Raw genomic sequence first — 21,172 nt, 5'->3', positions numbered from 1 at the left:
TCTGCCTGCTTTGCCAACTGATCAATATTATTCTGTATTCAAAGACTACTCCTCTCACAATCAAAACCACTCAATTTTTGTGTCATTTATGAACTTACTAATCACATCTAGATCATTAACATACATAACAGCAAGGGTCCCAGCACTAATCCTTGTAGCACACCACTGGTCATATGCCTCCAATCGCAAAAACAACCCTTCAGCTTCCTCTACCTCCTATGACCAAGCCATTTGCAGATTTTCACCAAATTGGCCTGATCCCATGGGTTCTTGCCTTCTGGACCAGTTCCTATCTAGGACCTCGTCATAACCTTTACTGAGATCTGTGGATTACATAAACAACATTGCCCTGATCCATACTTGTAGTCACCTCTTCAAAAAAAAAATTCAATCAAATTAATCTGACATTAATTTCTCCCTTTAGAGCCATGCTGATTAATTTCAATTAATCAAAATTCCCACTTTGATAGAAATGGACACTGTATGCAAATTCATTTCGACTACAAGGCAAGCATAAAGTCAGGCTATTTGCTTCACCCTAAAAAAAATTCAATTTAACTTGAAACAAAATGCATACATCCACATAAAGGGCATTCAGGGTTTGGAGGACCCTCTTCAGTTAGATAGATTTAATTATAATTTCAAAGTTCTAGCCTGAATTTTCAAGGTGACAAGAAGTTTACAGCAGATTTTCTCATGGAATATATTATTCTGCAACTCATGGAAATCAGAAAGGGAGGGCAGACTAAAATGTGAGTTATAAACTAATCTAGATTCAACATTGCCAAGAAAACTGCACATTTTGTTTTGTACATCCACAGGTTAAGCAAATGAAAATGGAGCTTTTTTTTTGAAAGAACCTCTACAAACTAAAAGACAATCTGTGTTTGGCTCTCTGGTTTACAAAGGTCAGGAGAATATGACTGAGCTCTTATGAATTCTTGCGTTTTCATTATAGAACTGTTAAATCGCAACAATGCAATGATACCAAATACTGTATGCGTGAATTCAATTACTGTTAGCACTAAGCTACTGCTTGCTGACAAGAATGGTTCTTGATCCAGTGTAGGAAAGTAACACCCCATATGGTTATACAAGGGGCATGAAAACATGAATTCTTGATTTCCTGGGCCAAACTTCTCCATTTCCATCTACGAACTTTTGTAACATGGCATTCTTGATTACCATCTTCCATCATTCCAATTACTTTAGGTCATAGTCTTCAACAAGATTTCGTTTTTCATGTAACCAAGTTATGAATTTCAATAATGAACACAAAGTCAAATTTTCATCCCTCCAATAAAAGTCAGTTCTGCCAGTCTTTCTTTGCACCCTTGTACTAATGTCACCATTCTATACAGACTCTTATCTATATTCATTTTCACATCAATATCCATTTTGGAAGTGGAATGTCCAAAGTTGCAAATAAACGAACTAGTTCTCCAACAATTTATGCAAGATTTAAATTACTTTGGTCTTGATTCATCTAAGATGGTTTGCAATGTTTACACATGTACCATGCAATTAGTACTTCCCTCTTTATACCTTTGAGCCATCTTGGAGATATGATTTTCTGCATCAAGTGCAAATTAGTGCTTTTAATAATACAATTCAGTGAATGGAAAATTTTGCCCAACAATGTACAGCTATTCAGATTATACAAGTTATCCTCTAGTACCATGTATTCTTCAGGTTTGTTTTGAGAATATACAAGTTAGTGTAAAAGACAGCTGTCCCATTACTTTGTGCCAATGGCAACAATTTGATTTCAGTATCAAAGACCACAGCAACATCAGCTGTCCTTGCCCAAGCCTCAATATTCCATGTCTCTTGGCTGGCTTCTATCTTCCCCTCTCCATAAATTTGTTACACAACTCTGCTGCTACTACTTTAACAACTAGCAGGATGTTACCCAACATCCATGTGCACATAGACAGGTTCTTGTTCAATGAATTATTCAAATTCAAAATTCCCATCTTCTCATTTTATTCATGGCCTCATCCCTCCCTACTTCTATAACCTCCAACCCTACAAGAATTGCAGGTGCTCTAACTTTGCCCTCTTGTGGCATCCTTCACTCTTTTCACCTCATCTTTAGTGTCCATATCTCCTAACAAGTGGACTTTAAGCTCTGGCGTTCTACCGCCATCTCCTTTAGAGCCCACCTTAAAACATGTTTGAACAAGCTTTCAGCATATCTCCCAATATCCTTTGGCTTGGTGAAATTTGTAACAGATTATACTCCTATCAAGTGCCTTGAAATGTCTGCCTAAATGAAAAATGTCATAATCATAAGCCACTGTTCCGTTCAGGTGGAGAATGTTACAAGTCATCCAAGTCAAGCAAGTTATCTCACAATAAAAACAATTGACATAGTTCTTGGTGGTCTGTGTTGGATCCAAAATGAGCAACTTGGTTCCTTTGTTTGTGAGTGATGCCAAGTAGCAACATGCAGTATGAAAGAGGGATAGCTATGGAGGTTTTCAGAGAGACCAACGGAAGGGAAGAGAAAATACTGGAAATGCCATGACTCTATTCAGATATGCAGAGACACAAGGACAGTGCCATGGCAGAAAGTATTAGAGGATGTCATGGTTAACCAAAAAACCATGGAAGGAACAAGGAAGATGAGACACCTTTTTTTAAAATGCAAAAATTGTTTGCGATCTCTGTGCATTGAATGCAAGTCAGATGCTTGGCTAATTAGCATGCCATTAAGGTTCACACTTCACAGCTTTTAATAAAACAATTTCTTTTGCAATTCTAGGATCTTCAAATTAGAAGAATTTGGGCTAAGGATTTGCTGTGCTGCAGTGTTAACCTAGGTCACAGTGGCAATGGTAACTTCTGGGTTTTAAAAAAAGTAGATATTACTTGATCAAATAATATGTGGCTTCTGTTGAGCGATGCTGCCCAAAGTGAACCAATGACTTGCAAGTAGAACAACACTGTAATTCAAAGTTACAGCTAATTTATCTTGCGTGTCTACAATCTATTATTCCATTCTCCAATACTTAAAATACTGACACAAATTATAGCAAAAAACACAAGCCATAATAGATCACCACACAATGAATCAGGGTTAGGCAATAGAAAAATGAGCAGCACCAAGGCAGATTCAAAAAGTGAAATCACACACACACACTTATCCACAGAAAAAGCATGATTTTAAGAACCAAAAAGGATACAAGTACATTTTAGAATTAGCAGACAGAAGAACAGAACAGAGAAAGATTGGTCAAAAACAGGCAGCAAATTCATTGATGATATTGAACAAATCCAATCGCTACCAAGTCCTCAGTCTGGCATTAAGGCAGTAACGTGTATTATCTTGAACCTTGTTCAGTTAGGGGGAAATTGCAATCTCAGTTTTAAAACACCCAATATTACTGCAAACAGACTAGAATAAAACTGAACTTTGTGACACCAAAGAGCAAAAGTTAATACTAGGCTATTCATCCACTGTACAACCAAATGTTCACATATTTTGCAGAAGCCAAAATAGCTGAATCCTCCAGAGATTCTACAGCTTTTTCTTTCTTCTATGATGGTGATATTAAGATATTAAGAGTGCTGGAGCTAACACCTTGGGAAGTGACCCACCAACTCTCTACACAAATCATGGAGACAAAGTTTACCCAAATATCCACATGCATTGATTTTCTAGTAGGTATCAGTGGTTTGGATCAAGACTAAAATCCAACTGATTCTAGCATCCTTCATTGATATACATTTTTGATTCAAGCAATCCCTTTGTCAATGAAGCCATTATTTAGCCCTATTCAATAAAGGAAGAAAGCAAGAGAAGTCCAAAGAGCACTGCAACAAGGTGGATTACTGCAAGAGGTAGATTTACATCAATCCATCTCATCTGCAGTAATTGGCAGCTCATGTAGCACTTCATATCCCTTTCTCAGCATTTTAAAAAATTCATCTGTTTGCACTCATTTGCTCTAGATTCCATCACATCTGTTGTCCACACTACTCAACTGGTTTATAGACAATGACATGGGATCCGACCTTCCTAAATGCAACTGAAAAGTGGTCCAATTAACTTAAAAAATCAAAATGAAGGCCATCAGTAGTGAACAGAACTTAGGGAGGCTGGACATGCCCCAAAACCAACATTTTTTACAACTTTTTTTTTGAATAAGATGAGTAGAGGTCAGACTGAAGATTGCTAGATTCAAAGCTGAAAGAATTACAATAAAAGTTCTAGGCTGAAAGAATGAATGAGACCAGAAACAGCAGTGCTCAAGATCCCCCTCCCCCAACCCACCCCCTCCCAAGGATTTCACTGTCTTCCTCCTCCCCCACAAACACAGAACACAGTGATACAGGCTGAACAAGAGCAAGGTTGAAAGCATTGAAGAGAGATATTCCAGGAAGTTTGGACAGAACCAGAGCTGAAAAGGTCAGACTGCGGCTGGTCAGTTTAATATTGGACCAAATTTTCTTATAGCCCACTGGGAGTTACTACCATAGCTACTTGTACTTTTGTTTTTATCTTTTCGGAAGTTGTTTGTGCCTGTGACTGTCATCTAATCTTTCCACATGCCCTGTCCTATCTACACAGGGATAATGGATGTGCACTGAGTTCCTGTAAAAGCCAGCAATATTTCCCAACTCCTGCTATGGGGGCCCTGGCAAGTGATGCAAACTGAAATACTAGGTCTGCTGAGAGGTGGGAGACATATTGTACCTTGGATTCTAAGCAGAGTGTGATGGCTTCCCTAACCATCCCAATATCCAGCCCTCCGAACATCATCTGACAGAGTCAGAGTTATACAGCATAGAAATAGGCCCTTTGTGCAGACATCCATGCCCACCAACATGCCTATCTATGCTAATCCCATTTTCCTGCATTTGGACTATATCCCTCTATTCCTTTCCAATCCATGTACCTGTCCAAATGCTCTTTAAATGCTGTGATAGTACCTACCTCTATCACCTCCTCTGGGAAGCCTGTTCCATATAACCACCACCCTCTGTGTGAAAAACCTACCTCTCAGATACTCTTCAAATATTTCCCTCTCACCTTAAACTCTCCCCTAGTTTTAGACTTCTCTGCCCTTAGAAAAAGACTGACTATATACCATATGGCCCTCAATTTTATAAACCTTTATCAGGTCACCCCTCAGCCTCCTATGTTCCAGTGAGAACAATTCCAGCATAGCTAGTCTCTCCTTGTAACAAAAGACCTCCATTCCAGGCAACATCCTGGTGAATCTCATATGCACTTTTTAGTGCTATCAAATGTTTTCTATAGCGTGGTGACCAAAACCACATACAATACTCCAAGTCTGATCTATCCATATATCTTGTATAGCTGCAGCAGGCGGCTCAGAATTTTACTTCTTTCTTCAGATGAAGTTGAAGTTGTTTGCTACCATTTCCTACCCAAGATCCAAAATTCAAGGGGAGGCCATGGTAATAAAAGTATCGCCAACATAAAGTGCCTACAAGTTCTGCAAAGTTACTTGCTTTTAATTTTTATTTCAAGTACTGCTGAATTAGATATGACAACAGGACACCAAGAAATTGGGGTTCAATTTACAATAGTCTGGAGAATACATGTAGGCTCCCACTAGCAATGTTGAAGGTATACCAGCCATACCAGAAGTAGAAAGAACCTGTTCAGATCACCAGAACTCATTTGGGTTTCAGCATGAAATTGCAATTAACCTCAATAGCTCTTGATTTATTTAACTGACTTTCCTGCAAATTCAATGGATGCCAAGCAAGGCCAGCAACTGGAGTCTCTTCATTGTTGACAAGTGCTTCAAAACACACTCTAACATATGATGGCATGCAAAACAAAGTTTTTCACTGCGTCTAAGTACACATGACAATAATAAACCAATTACATGGAGAATGATCAATCTTGTTAGGCATTTTGGAGCTTTCATGATAAGAAACTGCAAAAGCCCCAGGTCTCAGGTAAAGGGGAGACAGAATTGTTAATTGAAAATGAATGTGTATACTCAGTTATTATTCTATAATCCAATGCTTTCAATATTAAAAGTTATCACACACAAGCTTCAGTTGCCTACATGTGCAACTTATGGGCAAAGTTTAAATAGATATGGGTATGGAAAGCGCAGTAGTAAATAAATGGACTAGCAACCCAAAGACATGGACCTATGATCCAGAATTAAGAGCTCAAAACACACCATGGGCAGCAGAGAAATTTAACCTCAGTTAATAAACTGAAATTTATACAAAATCTAGTCTTACTAAATGAAATTATCTGGTTCACTAATATCTGTCATGGAGGAAACTTGCCATCCTTGCTTAATTCTAATCTTTATGTTATACCAGACCCACAGCAAAGTAGTTAATTCTTCATTGCCCACTCAGCTGGTACACTGCAACAGAAAACTGGATGGACCACCTAGCATTCACATTTGCACCAAATTCCAACATGACAGAGACACAGCCCAATCTACTTTGCAAAGCCCTCCTCACTTACATCAGGGGACTGATGTCTCACAGCCTAGTCAAGCTACTGCCTGACAGAGTCATATGCAGAGACAACGTACTAGACTTCTCCATCATAATCCTTTGGTCAGCTGTCCCCCACCTACAGAACAGACCCACTATAAGATCTGGGTTGAAGGGCCTGCTTCCATGCCATTTTGCTATGATTATAAGTGACAGTGGTACACAGGCAGGAGGGGGTAGCTGAGTCCTCAATATTGACAACAGACCAAGTCACATGGGCAAGGAAGCTTCCTCCTCGACATCACCTCTATCCTCCCTCAGCCAATGAGGGATCAGTGCTCCTCTATACTTAGCACTTGGAAAAAGCACTGAAGTTGGCAAGGACACCATGAGCTGTCTGGTGGGGAGCCTTCAAAACATCAGGAGTTATTTGGTACCATCATTACTGCCCAGACTGGTCAAATACAGGAGTTAGCTGCCAAACTGAATCTACATCTACTAGTCTGCAAACCAAGCGATAAATCCATCTGACTTTGTCTTTAATCAAACTGCCTGTGGCAGTTGTATTGTGCCATGACAGCATTGGTAGGCATAACCACAGTGCAGCCCTTGGAGACAAAGTCCAGTCTTCACACAGAGGACATAATTGTGTATGGCACCATCTTTCTTTTTCAATCTTTTTATTAGTTTTCAAATTAATACAGATTAATATATAACAATGTTTGTACATGTAATACAAAGAGATTGGAAGAACAATCATGGCATGGATAATCATAAAAAATGTATATAAAAAAATCTGTAGATCCAACGATCTCTTAGTGAATGGATATAAAGAAAAAAAATATAAAAGAAAGAAAAAAATCCCCAAAACAATAAGAAAATTTATAAACAGTATATCAAACCAAACTAAGCTAAAGAAAAAAAATTCAAAAACAAACAAAAAAACTTGACTAAAATTTCTCAGTAAAAACAGAGCAATGTTATGTCATCAACGCCATTACTCTAAGTTGAAAGGTTATTACAAGGGGATCTATATCATGTGAAAATATTGAATAAATGGACTCCAAACTTCCTCAAATTTAAGCGAAGGATCAACAGTACCACTCCTAATTTTTTCCAAGGCTAAACATGATATAGTTTGAGAGAACCATTGAAAAGTAGTAGGGGGTATTGGATCCTTCCATTTAAGCAAAATTGATCATTTGGCCAATGTATGGCACCATCATCGTGCTAAATGGAATAACCTCAGAACAGATATGGCTACTCAAAACTGAGCAACTGTGAACAGTTATGGACCATCAGCAGTAGCAGAAATGTACATTAGCACAATCAATAACCTCGAGACACAGCATATCCCTCACTCCCCCATTATAATCAAAGCCAAAAGATCCAAGGCTGGTTCAATGAGGAATGCAGAAGGGCTTGGCAGAACAGCACTGGGCAAACCTAATTAAGAAAAATCTGGTGAAACTTCTACAAAGGATTGTATGCCAAGTAGTTTAAAAACATACATGAAGCCAAGCAATCCCTCAAACAATAGATCACAACAAAGCTCTGTAGTCCTAACATATATAGTTGTGAACTGCTATGAGAGGCAGCTCCAAGAACACCTCCATTCTCAATGAAGGCGAGGCCCATCACACTGGTGATGAAAGATGATGCATTTGCAATCACATTCAGCCAAAAGTGCCAAATGGGCAATTTATCTCAGCATTCCCTAGAGATCCCCAACATCACAAAAGTTATTTTTCAGCCAAGTCAATTTATTCCACATGATATCAAGAAATTACTGGAGACCATGATGTATGGCAAAGATCTAGGTCTCCTCTATAGTACTGAAGAAATGCTCCATGATCAGCCATGCACTAAAACACTGATGTCAAACGTATAACATGGAAAATTGCTCTGGTACACTTTGTTCACAAAAACCTGGACAAATCCAATCCTGTGATTGTTCAGTCTATTTTCAATCAGCAGCACAGTGACTGTTATTGAGAGTACTATCAAGCAGAACTTACTCACCAATAACCAGTTCATAATGCCAAATTGGGTTTTGCCAGGACCATATCACAGCTTTACTCTAAACGAAGACCAAAGAGCTGAATTCCAGAGGTTATATGAAAATGATTGGATTTTACATTGAGTCTGCATTTGGTTGAATGTGACATCAAGGAGCCCCAGTAAAACTGAAGTCAATGGTCATCAAGGTGAAAGCACGGCAATGACTGGAGTTCTATCTTTCACAAAGGATGATGGAAGTCAACCAACCCAACCCTCACAACATTGCTGCAAAAGTTCAAGGAAGTATCCTAGGCTCAACCATCTTCAGTTGCTTCACTTATGATATTCGATCACAAGGTCAGAATAGGATGCCTGCTTCCGATTGTGCAGTGTTCAATTTGCTTCAAAAATCCTCTGAATATGAATGTCCACATGTAGCAAGAGCTAAAAAAAATTGAACTTGGGCTGACAAGCAGCAATTAATATTCATATGACATTGGCAATGATCAACTGCAACAAAAGAAAGACTAATCACCACTCCCCTTCAACAACATCCCAAGGGTCACTATTGACCAGAAACTTCACTGGACCAGTCACACAAATATTGTGGTTACAAGAATAAGTCAAAGGCTGGATCTTCCCATGGTGAGTGATTCACCTCCTCACATTCCAAGCCATTCCACAATCTACAAAATACAAGCCAGGAGAGTGATGGAATCCTCACTTCTTGCCCAGATGAATACAAATCCAATCCAAGAAAATTGACACCATTTACGACAGAGAAGCCACGTGATTGCATTCCATCCACCACCACAAACATTTATTCTCTCCACTATTGTCACATCATGGCTGCAGCGTGACTATTGCAATCTACACTGCAATTACTTTCATCTCCCAAACCTGCAACCTTTAACAAAGGAGAACAAGAGCAGGAGTATGGGAACACCTACAGCTTCACCTCCAGATCACACATCACCCTGACATGGAAATACATTGTCATGCCTCCATCATCGCAGAGGTCAATCCTGGAATTCCCCATCCTTCAGCATGGTGGGAGTTCAAGGTAGTGGCTCACAACCAGCAGTTGAAAGGCAATTAGGGATGGACAATAAATAATGGAGTTGGCAGCTTTGCCCTCATTCAGAAATAGGAATATATTTAAAAATATCAATATTCAATAAACAAATGGTTAATAGAATATCTTTAGGGTATTTAACCTTAAATTTGACCCATGTCTGAAGGGCATAATATATTTATGAAATATTATGAAAAGGATGGTTTAATTTTTTAAGAAATAACTAAAAATATCATGCAAAGACTTCAACATATATAATGATTTTTTTTAAAAAAGCCTTCATTAAGGATGAAACATTGCTAAAATTATAAATTGCAGATATCTTCCTTATGGTCAATAACTGAGCTCTAGAAAAAGTGGTTTGCAATGTTTACACAAGTACCATGCAATTAACCAGGAAAGTCAAATGAAGGTATATTCCTCATTTGAAGTAGCTAAGAAAATCTTAAATTCGATCATTACAAATAATTGCAAAATGTATACAGTATTTAAAAAATGAAGGACACTATACAAAGAACTTTGAATATAGGTTTGTCAAATAATAAACAGAACTGTAATTCAAATTTCCCTTTTGAATTACCAAACGAAACAAATAGTTTCACATTACAATGCTGGAATTAAAAAGTTAGTTTTTTTAAAAAAATACATTATCCTGAATATTTATTAAAATGATTGCCTTGAAATGCTTTAAATAAAAATTAGTATCAGCCAGTATTGCATGCAAGCAGTAAAGCCGCAGGCCTAGCTGCATTTCCTTAGAAAGGGCCCCTTTTCATCGGCCAGAGATTCTGGTTGGTTATTTGTAACAACAATTGAAGCTAGACAAATAATAAGCAATGTATCAGTTCAATATATGCAATCCATACACAAAAATTTACAAAGAATAATAACCTACTCAGATCTATTTCTCTGAAAGATTAATGAGAAAAAGGCATCCAGCTACCAAAATGTTTTTCTGAACTGATATACAAGCTTCCCGCCACCCACAAGAATATCTAAATAACGAGTCACACACCAGTTGTTATTGCTTTTCACGGTAAAGGGAAAGCTAATACTTTTTAAAGCTAAACCCGAAATGTATTTCACATTTACTGCCCATATCCTCTTATTTCCTCAGTGGTCGGAGATCTAGCGCCTTTGTACAAGCCAACTACAAGAGGAAATCTCACTGAATGCATGACATGGTGACCTCGACAGTCAGGCATTCCACCAATCGGGTCCAAGAATTTTACAAGCTCCATCAATCTAGTTTGCTTAATAATACCACCAACTGCAGCTCAATCTGAGGAATCCATTTTTTGAAATTCGCTGGGGAGTGCTCCGTTCTTCTGTTTATTAACTGCATTTTATTTCAGGCAAATCTTCCTGGGCTCTCCTTCAGTAACTGGAATGGTACAGTCCCACTTCACAGAAATAATTACTTCATCTTATCAGAAATAACGGCACAGAAGAAGGAACTAGCACAACCAGAGAGGGAGGGGAGGAAGGAAGAGAAAAAGCACAAGGACATGATAAACAAACGAGTTTTCTGTGCTGTTAAATTTTCAATGACCGCATACATTGATTGGTAAGCCAAATTTTATTTCAAAGTTAAAATAAAACTCAAACACTTCTAACAGACCAGTTTTATTATGTAATCCTTTGCATTTCCTCATTCTGCTGCAATCTCCAGCCATATCTACATAGAGCTCTCATTACCTGTAAGAACGCTCCCCTCTCACTGTATGCTTCCGAAAAGGAATAATGGTGCCATTGTCCTGAACGATGTCGTTATTATTCTCACCATTTGGGGAAAGTGCTTGTTGTGTGGGACCAGGCATTGGTACCATCCCAGACTACAAATTTCTCAGTGCGTGCTGTCGGGTAGGCAGAGAGCCCGTTTCTTCACTACGGGGCTCTGCTTGACCTCAGTACTGACGTCAAAACGCACGGGAGAAAAAAATCTGGAGACGTTCGGCGGCATCCTGGTCATGTGACAGGATTTTACCATAGTAACCAGCGAACTCATCGAACCTAACAATCCACCCGGGGACTTAGGGCAGAGCCACGTCAATATCAAGAGTGAAGCGAGTAAATGCAGGTGCTTCCATTTGTTGCATAACCTCTCATGCTTAGACTTGTCTCTTCAAAATTACTTTTTAATGCAGTCCATGTAATTTTTAACAACGCAGATGCTTCCGCTGTGAGCACAATAGATAATTCATCACCTTTTAGCATTTTTTGTGGTTTTCGATGATAGCGACATCAAATTATTCCTTATTTTTCGCATACTGTTGCTCCATTGCTAAAAATCTATCATTTAAGATATTTTTAAAAATAGAAATCAGTCTCTACACAAACACGAGAAATAAAGAAACACGAAACGTTTTATTACGTACAATCGTCAGTAAATAAGCTATACAAGCAACAGGCACGCCACATTTGTCAAAGCAGATAAAATGATAACATTTACCCAATTTTAAGGCTTCGATACAAACCTCGTGTTGCTTAGATCACAACCCAGTAACTTCAACGCAAATATACACGATTTTTATTTCTAAAAGCTAATGTGTAACAGCTGAACTGTACGAGGAATTAACATGTTTAAACCGATTTTGTAATTGAAAAAAAGTCTGTGCACGGATCTTGTACAGAACTTTGTTATAATGGTGGTGCCATGAAAATGTCTACATCTACCTTTATAAATGGAAACTACCTATGTAAATTGCAACACCGCCCTCCATTCCCTCCTCCCTACCAGTAGTGCTACCATAGCATCCTCAGCTTGTTCCAACCACCTGCATTCCCCAAATCATTATAAACGTTTATATTTAACTACATGCAGTAATTCAAAATCAAAGTATTATGAATTGCAGCAACTTTTAAGTTTAGGATGGGAACTTAATTTTTTTTACTGTTTCCCTGGACCATTTTTTCCTTCTTCAGCCAAATTATTATTTATGGGTGTTTTGTTTTCCTGTGCAAGGCTACAGGAAATTGATTAGTAAATAGCAGATGTGAGATTTTATGCCTCAGTTTTAGTTTCTTCCATTATTTTCTTGCAGTTGCTCCCAATCTGTGTTCAAAGGATTCTATCTTTACTACATGTTCTTGTACAAATGCAGATGTCTCCAAAGATTGAAGCATACAAAACATGGAAGAATATATAGGAGATACAATATCCACATGTATATGCTGAATATTGGGGTATAGCACTCAGTAGCTATTTGAAATTGGCATCTCTGATGGAGTGCAGTCAATAATGTATATCACATTGATTTTGTACGTCAGGACAATCTTAAGGCGACAATACCAAATAACCTCAGTTTCTACAATTTCTCTACATCATTTATTGCCATTTCCAGGTTCTGCTTCCACTCATAAGGTATTTTATATACACACTTATTTCAGTACCTCATACCACAATCTTAAACAATGCTGAGCCTGATATGCTCTTGTGTTCAAGAACTCCAAAATCCTAGTTTCAATTGATCCACCAATTAAAGATTCTATCAACAAATGACATCCTCATCTAATTTATCGTCTCTCATCAGGGGGTCTTATCACCACCGTTTTGCATTAATTCCAGCTATGCATGGTGTTGAAGCTGCAATATTCACTTCCTTTAAAACTGTGAAATGGTGCTTTCAGTCCTTTGGCTTGCTGTAGAACAACTTTTTATTAAAAAAAATGGACATACATGCAGATACTACTTGCAAATTTATCCTCCCTCCCCCCTCAAAAAACCCAAGTTACTTATTTTCTCAGATCCAAGAAGCAGGGTTACAAGCCTACATTAAAACAGATTCTCCTCAGTTTGTCAGATATTTCCAAAATATATTATTATATAGAAAATGGTGAACAGTGATCTATCCAAGTCCCTGCAAGATATTTGTAACACCTTTACGATATTTTAAGCTAACAGAGCATTATAAACTTACCCTGTTGCAGGAATAAGAAAACCAGCAAGTCTGACCTAATGTGATGCAATAATTATTTGTACAAGGCTTGATGCAGCATGAAGGGTGGGGTTGGCAACAAATCTAAAGGCTGTGGTGCTGTTAGGACTCAGAACTGTTATTTAAATACAAAGGCCCTAACATTTTTGATAACAACAAGCCTTCTAATGCTTAGACAAAGAATTACTGTTTAGTTTGGTTATCTATTATGAATGCATTCATTACTACAATGAAATTAATTACTTACCCTATTCAAAAATTTTTGCTTTGACAAAATTACATTTGTCTTAAATTATTAATACATGTACTACAACAATAACTTTCATCTATATAACAAGCAAAACATCTTAAGACATTTTCCAGGAGCATAAGCAGATTAAGTAATTGAGACTGAACCAAATAGAGAAATTACAACCCAAATGTCAAGTTTTAGGGAGCACTGTGAAAGGAGAGGTTTCTTGAGAAACAGATTTAAGGATATTATTCTAGATTTTAGGATATTAGTTTTGATGGAAGAAAGCAGAATGTGTACAAGTACGCAGAATTAGAGGAATGTGAGTGCTAAATATTACATTGTTGCAGAGTCCAAAATAAACTTGAAAAACAACACTTCTTCTGACAGGGCACATTACAGTTCACAAACTCATCATCTACATTCAACTACTTCCAACAGCCAGTCTTGTCCAGTATTTTACATTTCCAGCAGCATTTCTCTTTTGGCAATTTCAGATAACAATTCTGTTTCCACTATTTATACCTTCTGTTATTTGCCAATTCCTTTACCCACCCTACTTTTATCTTTTCACCCTATTGCAGAACTTTCCTTTTGGCTTTTCTCTTCTCTTTCACCCTTCCTCTACATTTTATAACCTGTTTTATCTTTAACAATTTCCGGTTCTAAAGAAAGGTCATCGTTTCTCTCCCCATAGTTGCTACCTGAACCTGTGTATTTTTGGCATCCTTACTCCTAACGAATGCAAAGTGATGCATTTTGGGAAGGCAAACAAGGATAGGACATGTACAGTAAATGGTAGGGCTGAAGGAGTTGATGAACAGAGGGACCTTGAAGTTCAAGATCTCTGAAAGTGGCAGCACAGTTGGATAAGGTGCTGAAGAAGACACATGGGATGCTTGCTTTCGTTGACCATGGCACAGAATATAAGATTTGGAACATCATATTACAGTTTCATAAATCATTGGCTAGGCCACACCTGGAATATTGTGTGTAGTTCTGGTCAAACTATGGGAAGGAGGTGATTATGCTGAAGAAGTGGGGACAGAGGACATTCACTAGCATGTTGCCAGGGTTGGAGCATTACAGCTACAAGGAAAGACTGTAGGCTAGGTTTGTTTTCCCTGGAGTGGAGGGGGCTGAGGGGTGACCTGATAGAGGTTATTCAAAGTTATGAGGGGAGTAGATTGGATAGATAGTAAAATTCTTTTTCCCCATAGTGGGGGTGTCAAAAACAAGAGGGCAGAGGTTTAAGTGGAGAAGTAGGGGTTTCAGAGGAGATCTGAGGGGAATTTCTCCCCCCTCACCCCCCCCCACACACACACAGTGGAGTTCACTAGTTGAAGAGGTGGTGGAGGCAGAGACTCTTATGAGAATATGAAATTTGATAGTAAAACCTAATAGCCTGTTATCAAATACCCAGGTGGTCATGATGTTATAGTGGTTGGGCTTAAATTTTACAACACCCAAAATGGTGCATTAAAGCTGCATTGGGTAAATGTTATACAAGAACTCCCAGCAGTGAACTTCTTTACACACAAGACCAAAGATGTTGTGTGTGTTAGAAAAGATCATGCACCATGAATAAAAATTTTGGCCCCATTAGAGCTACAACACACCAGCTAAAAAAGGCAAGGCACATGTGCTGTAGAGTAAAGGCAGAGTATGAAAATAAAGATCAGGCCTTGCGCTTATAGCAAACAAAAACAAAAAAAATGCTGGAAACAGCAAATTAAGCATCATCTGTGAAAAGAGGAAGTTAATGTTTCAGATCAAAGATCCTTCAAAACAACTGAAAAAGTGAGAAGACAAGTCAGTTTCAAGTTGCAGAGAGCATAGGGGTGGAGATAACAGGAATGCTTGTGATCTAGCATTCTTTCCATATAGTACTGTACATAATATCCTTTTCCATGCTCAAAACCTTTATGAGGAGGAAAAATCAATTCTTGAACTATGTAATGTTGTAGGCCCAATCGTAACTAATATCATCCAAGCTTATATACCTGTAGAGATGCACAGCAAAAGAATATTTAAATTCAATCTGCTTGCTAGATGGGTCACTAGCAGTGGAAATGAATGTGTGATATTCCAGTGCCATATAATGCAACTTTTTTTATTAGATACATTATATATAAATAAAAGCAATAACATCACACAATGCAAAAAAAAAATGCTCTGCTTACTTCTACTTGTTAAGTATCAGAATTTGCACTTGCATAAAGCTGATGGAGCTTTAAAATATGCCAGCTTTTAAGTAAAATTGTTATCAATGCACGTTAATACAGGAATAAAAGTGAATGCTTTAAAGTCAGTCATACAGCACAGAAACAGGCCCTTCGGCCCAACTGGTCCATGCCAATCAAGATGCCCATCTAAGCTAGTCCCAGTTGCCCATGTTTGGGCCATGTCCCTTTAAACCTTTCCTATCCATGTACCTGTCCAAGTATCTTTTAAATGTTTTTAATGTACCTGCCTCAACTACTTCCTCTGGCAGCTCATTCCACATACTGACAACTCTGGGTGAAAAAGTTTCCCCTCAGCTTCCAATCAAATCTCTCCTGTCACCTTAAACCTATGCCCTCTAGTTCAAGTCCCCAACACTGGGAAGAAGACTGTGCACATTCACCCTATCTATGCCTCTTATAATTTTATACACCTCTACAAGATCACCCCTCCTTCCTCTACACTCCAATGAAAAAGTCCCAACCTGCACAACCGGTCTTCATAACTCAGTCCCTTGAGTTGTGGCAACTTCCTTGTAAATCTCCTCTGCACTCTCCAGTTTAATGGCACCTTTCCTATAGCAGAGTGACTAAAACTGGACTCTGAAATAGGTGGTGTCAATAACAGTGAAGATGGCTATCAGGATTAACAGAGGGATCTTGATCTGCTGGATAAGTGGACTGAGGAATGGCAAATGGAGTTTAAATTCAGATAAGTGTGAGATGTTGCATTTTGAGAAGACAAATGAGGGTAGAACTTTCAGAGTGAACAGTAGGGCCCTGGGAAGTGTTGTGGAACAGAGGGACCTAGGAGTACATGGTTCCCTGAAAATGGCATCGCAGGTGGACAGGGTGGTAAAGGCAGCTTTTGGCATGCTGGCCTTCATCAGTTAGGACATTGAGAACAGAAGTTGGGATGTTATACTGCAGTTGTACAAAATGTTGGTGAGGCCACACTTAGGAGTACTATGTACACTTGTGGTCACCCGGATAAGAAAGATATGGTTAAACTGGAAAGAGTGCAGAAAAGATTTACAAGAATGTTGCCAGGACTAGAGGGCCTAAGTTATAGGGAGAGGATGGCCAAGCTCGGTGTTTATTCCTTGGAATGTAGTAGAATGAAAGGTGATCTTATAGAGCTTTATAAAATCATGTGGGGCATAGATAAGATGGATGGTAGCAGTCTTTTCCCCAGGGTAGGGGAGTCCAAAACTAGGGGTCATAGATTTAGGCTGAGAGGGGAAAGATTTAAAACAGACTTGAGGGGTAACCTTTTCACTCGGGGCGATGAGTATTCAGAACGAGCTGTCAGATGAAGTGGTTGACATAGGTACAATAGCATTTAAGAAACACTTGGAAAGGTACATGCAGGGACGGGGCTCAGAAAAACATAGGCCGAATGCAGGAAAATGGACTCGTTGGACTGAAAGGCCTCCATACATGCCGTATTGCTCTATGACTAAACTCATGATACATGATTTCCCATGCACAAAGCTGTGCTGAAAATCCCTAATCAACCCATATTTCCATATGTTTGTACATCTTCTCCTTTAGAATCTCCTCTCATAACTTACCTACAACAGATGTTAGGCTTACTGATCTATAGTTCCCAGGTTTTTCTTTGCAGCCCTTCTTAAATAAAGGCACAACAGTAACCACCCTCCATTCTTCCAGCATTTCACCTGTCGCTGACAATGATGCATATATCTCAGTCAGGGCTCCTGCAATTTCTTCTCTAGCTTTCCGGTGTTCTTGGATATACCCAATTAGGCCCTGGAGACTTACCTACCTTTATACATTTCAAGACATCCAATACTTCCTCTGCTGTAACCCCCAAGACCTCCCCATTAACTATCTCAATGTCCAATAGCTTCATGACTTTCTCCACGGTAAAAACAGAGGAGAAATACTCATTGAGGACCTCACTCATCTCCTTCAGCTCCACACAAAGATGTCCACTTTGGTCTTTGAGGGGTCCTATTCTCTCCCTAGTTACTCTTTTTCACCTTAATATAAAATCTCTTTGGATTCTCCTTAATCTTCCCTGCCAAAGCTATCTCATGCCCCCTTTTGCCCTTCTGATTTCCTTACTGAGTATACTCCTGCATCCCCTATGCTCCTCCAGGAATTCACTTGATCCCAGCTGCCTAGAACTAACCAATGTCACCTCCTTTTTCCTGACTGGAGTCTCAACATCACTCATTATCCAGGGTTCCCTACTCCTGCCAGCCTTGCCCTTCACTCTAAGGAAAACACAGATCTCAAACTTTTGATAACTCACTTTTAAAAGCCTTCCACTTGCCAGACATCCCTTTGCCAGCAAACAATCTATTCCAATTCAACTTTTGCAAGTTCCTGTCTAATACTACCCCAATTTTCAAAACTTTACTTTGTTTATACAGCACAGTAACGGACCCTTCTGGCCCAACAATCTCACGCCACCCAATTACACCCATGATAACCTACTAACTCATACGTCTTTGGAATGTGAGAAGAAACAGGAACACCCGGAGGAAATCCACACAGTCACGGGGAGAACGTACAAACTCCTTACAGACAGTGAAAGGAATTGAACCCCGGTTGCTGGCACTTTAATAGCATTATGCTAACCACTATGCTACCGTGCTGCCCAGTTCAGAACTTTAACTTGTGGACCAGATCTATCCTTTTCCATAACTAATTTAAAACTAATAGAACAATGGTCTGTGGTCCCAAAGTGCTCCCCCACTGACAGTTCAATCACTTGTCCTGCCCTTTCTCCCCCAAGCTTTGCTCTCTCCCTGGGAGGGCCTTCAATGTATTGCGTGAGAAAGCTTTCCTGAAAACACTTAAATTCCATCCCATCTATAAGCCCTCAGCACTATGGCAGTCCCAGTCTATGTTAGGAAAGTCAAAATCCCCTACTATGACAACCTTATTATTCTTGCAACTTTCTGCAATCTCCTTGCATATTTGTTCCTCTAATTCCTGTTGACTATTAGGGGGCCTATTGTACAATCCCAACAAGGTGATCATCCCCTTCTTATTTCTCAGCTCCACCCATAAAGCCTCACTGGACAATCCCTCAGTAATTTCATCTCTGACTACTGCTGTGTTGTTCTTCTTAATCTGAAATACAACTCCCCCTCCTCTTTCCTCCACCCCATCCCGCCTATAGCAACTGTAGCCTGTAACATTTAGCTGCCAATCCTGTCCTTCCCTTAGCCATGCTTTAGTCTTGTTTTAGATTTATAAAATTTGCATAAAGGAATGCTATAATCTTTCTATACATATAGAAGTTTATAAGTTTCTTCTTTCTGTCAAAAGCAATAGAAACAGGATCTACCAAAAGTTATTGCACATTTACAATTATATCAAATATTCAATTTTACTTTGTTTTCCTTGTGGTGAACTGAAAGCAGGTGTCCTAAAGAGATCATGATGCAGTTTTGCATATGAAATTAATTAGTGTTGGATTGGAGATGCATCCAACTGCTGTGAATCTCACTACTTTTATCAAACCCCAGTCTTCTCTCAAGCTCTGCTCTCTATTACACTGAGAATATAGAATAACACGAATGCTGGAAATAAAAGTATGCTGGAAAAACTTAGCAACACCTACAAAGAGAGAAATAGTTAACATCCCAAGTTATGAAATTTTTCAACTGAACAGTCTGACCATTCCTCTTACAGATCAAATGTAGAACAAATGTAGAATCATCTATTTTTGTCAATAGTCACTGCAAAATAGAAAATGTTTGAGAAATGTAAATCATACCAGATCAGTTTATGCAAAGATAAGAGAGTAATATTATAAAGAACATCAGAAAAATGTGTTGCTACTTAGGATCTCATGCTAACCATTATTTCTTGAAAAAGTATTGCAATGTTCTGTCTCAGAGTTTGTAACATTACACTTCATTCCATCATCCAAGATAGCCAAACTACAAACCCTGGCAACTCCAGAAATGGCCAACTGTAGTTCCAATAAATGACTTTTCAGGAGTGCCAGGAATCATATATAAAACAATAGACCCTTCATCCACAATTTCTCAGTAATATAGATGGTGGAGTTAGAGGAGGAAATGGAGACACAATTGATTTGGTCTTACAGAGGTGGGTAGTGGGAGAAGAGGGGAGATGGTCTGGGTGGGACAAGGGGAGGGAATTGAGCTGACATCTGTTGATGAAAGGACGTTGACAATATGAGGGTTTGAGGGCAGTGAAGGAGGGGAAAAAGATGCAGATAATTAGTAATGATAGAAACTTAAGAGACATCTACTTGTAGAAAGATGAATACTTTGCACTATTGGATTTGTGTACCGACACAGCAATTGCACAGAAGTACAATTCAGTCAGAGTCTTCTGCTTCAATCTGAAAATGACTCACACTTAAGTTTGAACACCCCAATGTTGACAGTGATGTGCAGAGGCCACAGCACTGATGTTTGTGGCACCCATCATCCTTTCAACCCAAGAGCCCAATTTCACTCAAGAGCCTTTTGAATGATATCAATTCCTTTTGAAATTTCAGGTATACATTATCTGCCACTAGATCTGCCTTATCTACTATTCTGATAACATTAAAAGTTGATCCGACATACACATTTTCCTTTTTATAAATTCCATGTTGCCTAGCCTTACTTTACATTTATAATTGAGTGCTCTGTTAACATTTCCTTAATGATAGAGTCCAGCATTTCAACGCCACCTGGTGTCAGGCTAACTAGCCTGTGGTTCCCTTTTACTTCGCTTCCTTACTTCTTTCGAGTGTTGTTTGAATACCTTCAATCTGCTGGAATCTTTTCAAATCAAGGAATTTAGCTAGTTCATTACCATTCCATCAACTATCCCTGAAGCAAGCTTTTAAAATCTATGTCAGCCAGATTTTAGTCTTATTAATATTTGTAAAATCTACAAGAGAAATTACTCTTATTAAATTCATGATCTCCACTTTTTGTTTTGCACGTTTGTCTATGTTACTGCAAAGGCAAAAAAAATTCTTACTCCTAATTGCATTTTCTCTCACGTTAGCCTCCCGTGGGACCCACATTCACATTGCTGTGTTCTCTTTACATATGTATCAAATTCTAGTGTTAAATATTTGTTGGTTTACTCTTCTGTATCATTGAGTAGCATATTCAATGGTTACAAAACTGAACAGTTATATCATATGCTAAAATCATAACTCTTTCCCATACCTCTGACAAATGCAGGAGCTCAGATTTCTGTTTCCAAGAATGTCTCTTTTGCTGCTAGTGCTATTTTTTTCTTCGTGCTT

At 38.7% G+C, this 21,172-nt stretch overlaps 1 protein-coding gene across 5 annotated transcripts in view; it reads right to left on the bottom strand.

Annotated features, from left to right (window-relative positions):
• The window catches only part of mapre2 (microtubule-associated protein, RP/EB family, member 2), a 60,942-nt gene that overhangs the window by 26,202 nt on the left and 13,568 nt on the right, over positions 1-21,172 (bottom strand). Inside the window, exon 1 of one of the 5 annotated variants that reach the window (XM_052023095.1) lies at positions 11,219-11,440. The exons of 2 other annotated variants lie outside the window; for them this stretch is intronic. In XM_052023095.1, coding sequence (XP_051879055.1) covers positions 11,219-11,349 — 131 coding nt within the window. In that variant the 5' untranslated portion in view covers positions 11,350-11,440. Of the gene's footprint in view, positions 1-10,535; positions 10,667-11,218; positions 11,441-21,172 lie in introns of those variants that run through there. 2 more of the 5 variants (XM_052023096.1, XM_052023098.1) reach the window with 2 other exon arrangements.

The sequence above is a fragment of the Pristis pectinata genome, chromosome 9 (assembly GCF_009764475.1).
Source record: "Pristis pectinata isolate sPriPec2 chromosome 9, sPriPec2.1.pri, whole genome shotgun sequence".
In the NCBI taxonomy this organism is placed as follows: domain Eukaryota; kingdom Metazoa; phylum Chordata; class Chondrichthyes; order Rhinopristiformes; family Pristidae; genus Pristis; species Pristis pectinata.
This window is presented reverse-complemented; position numbering and strand designations above follow the sequence as displayed.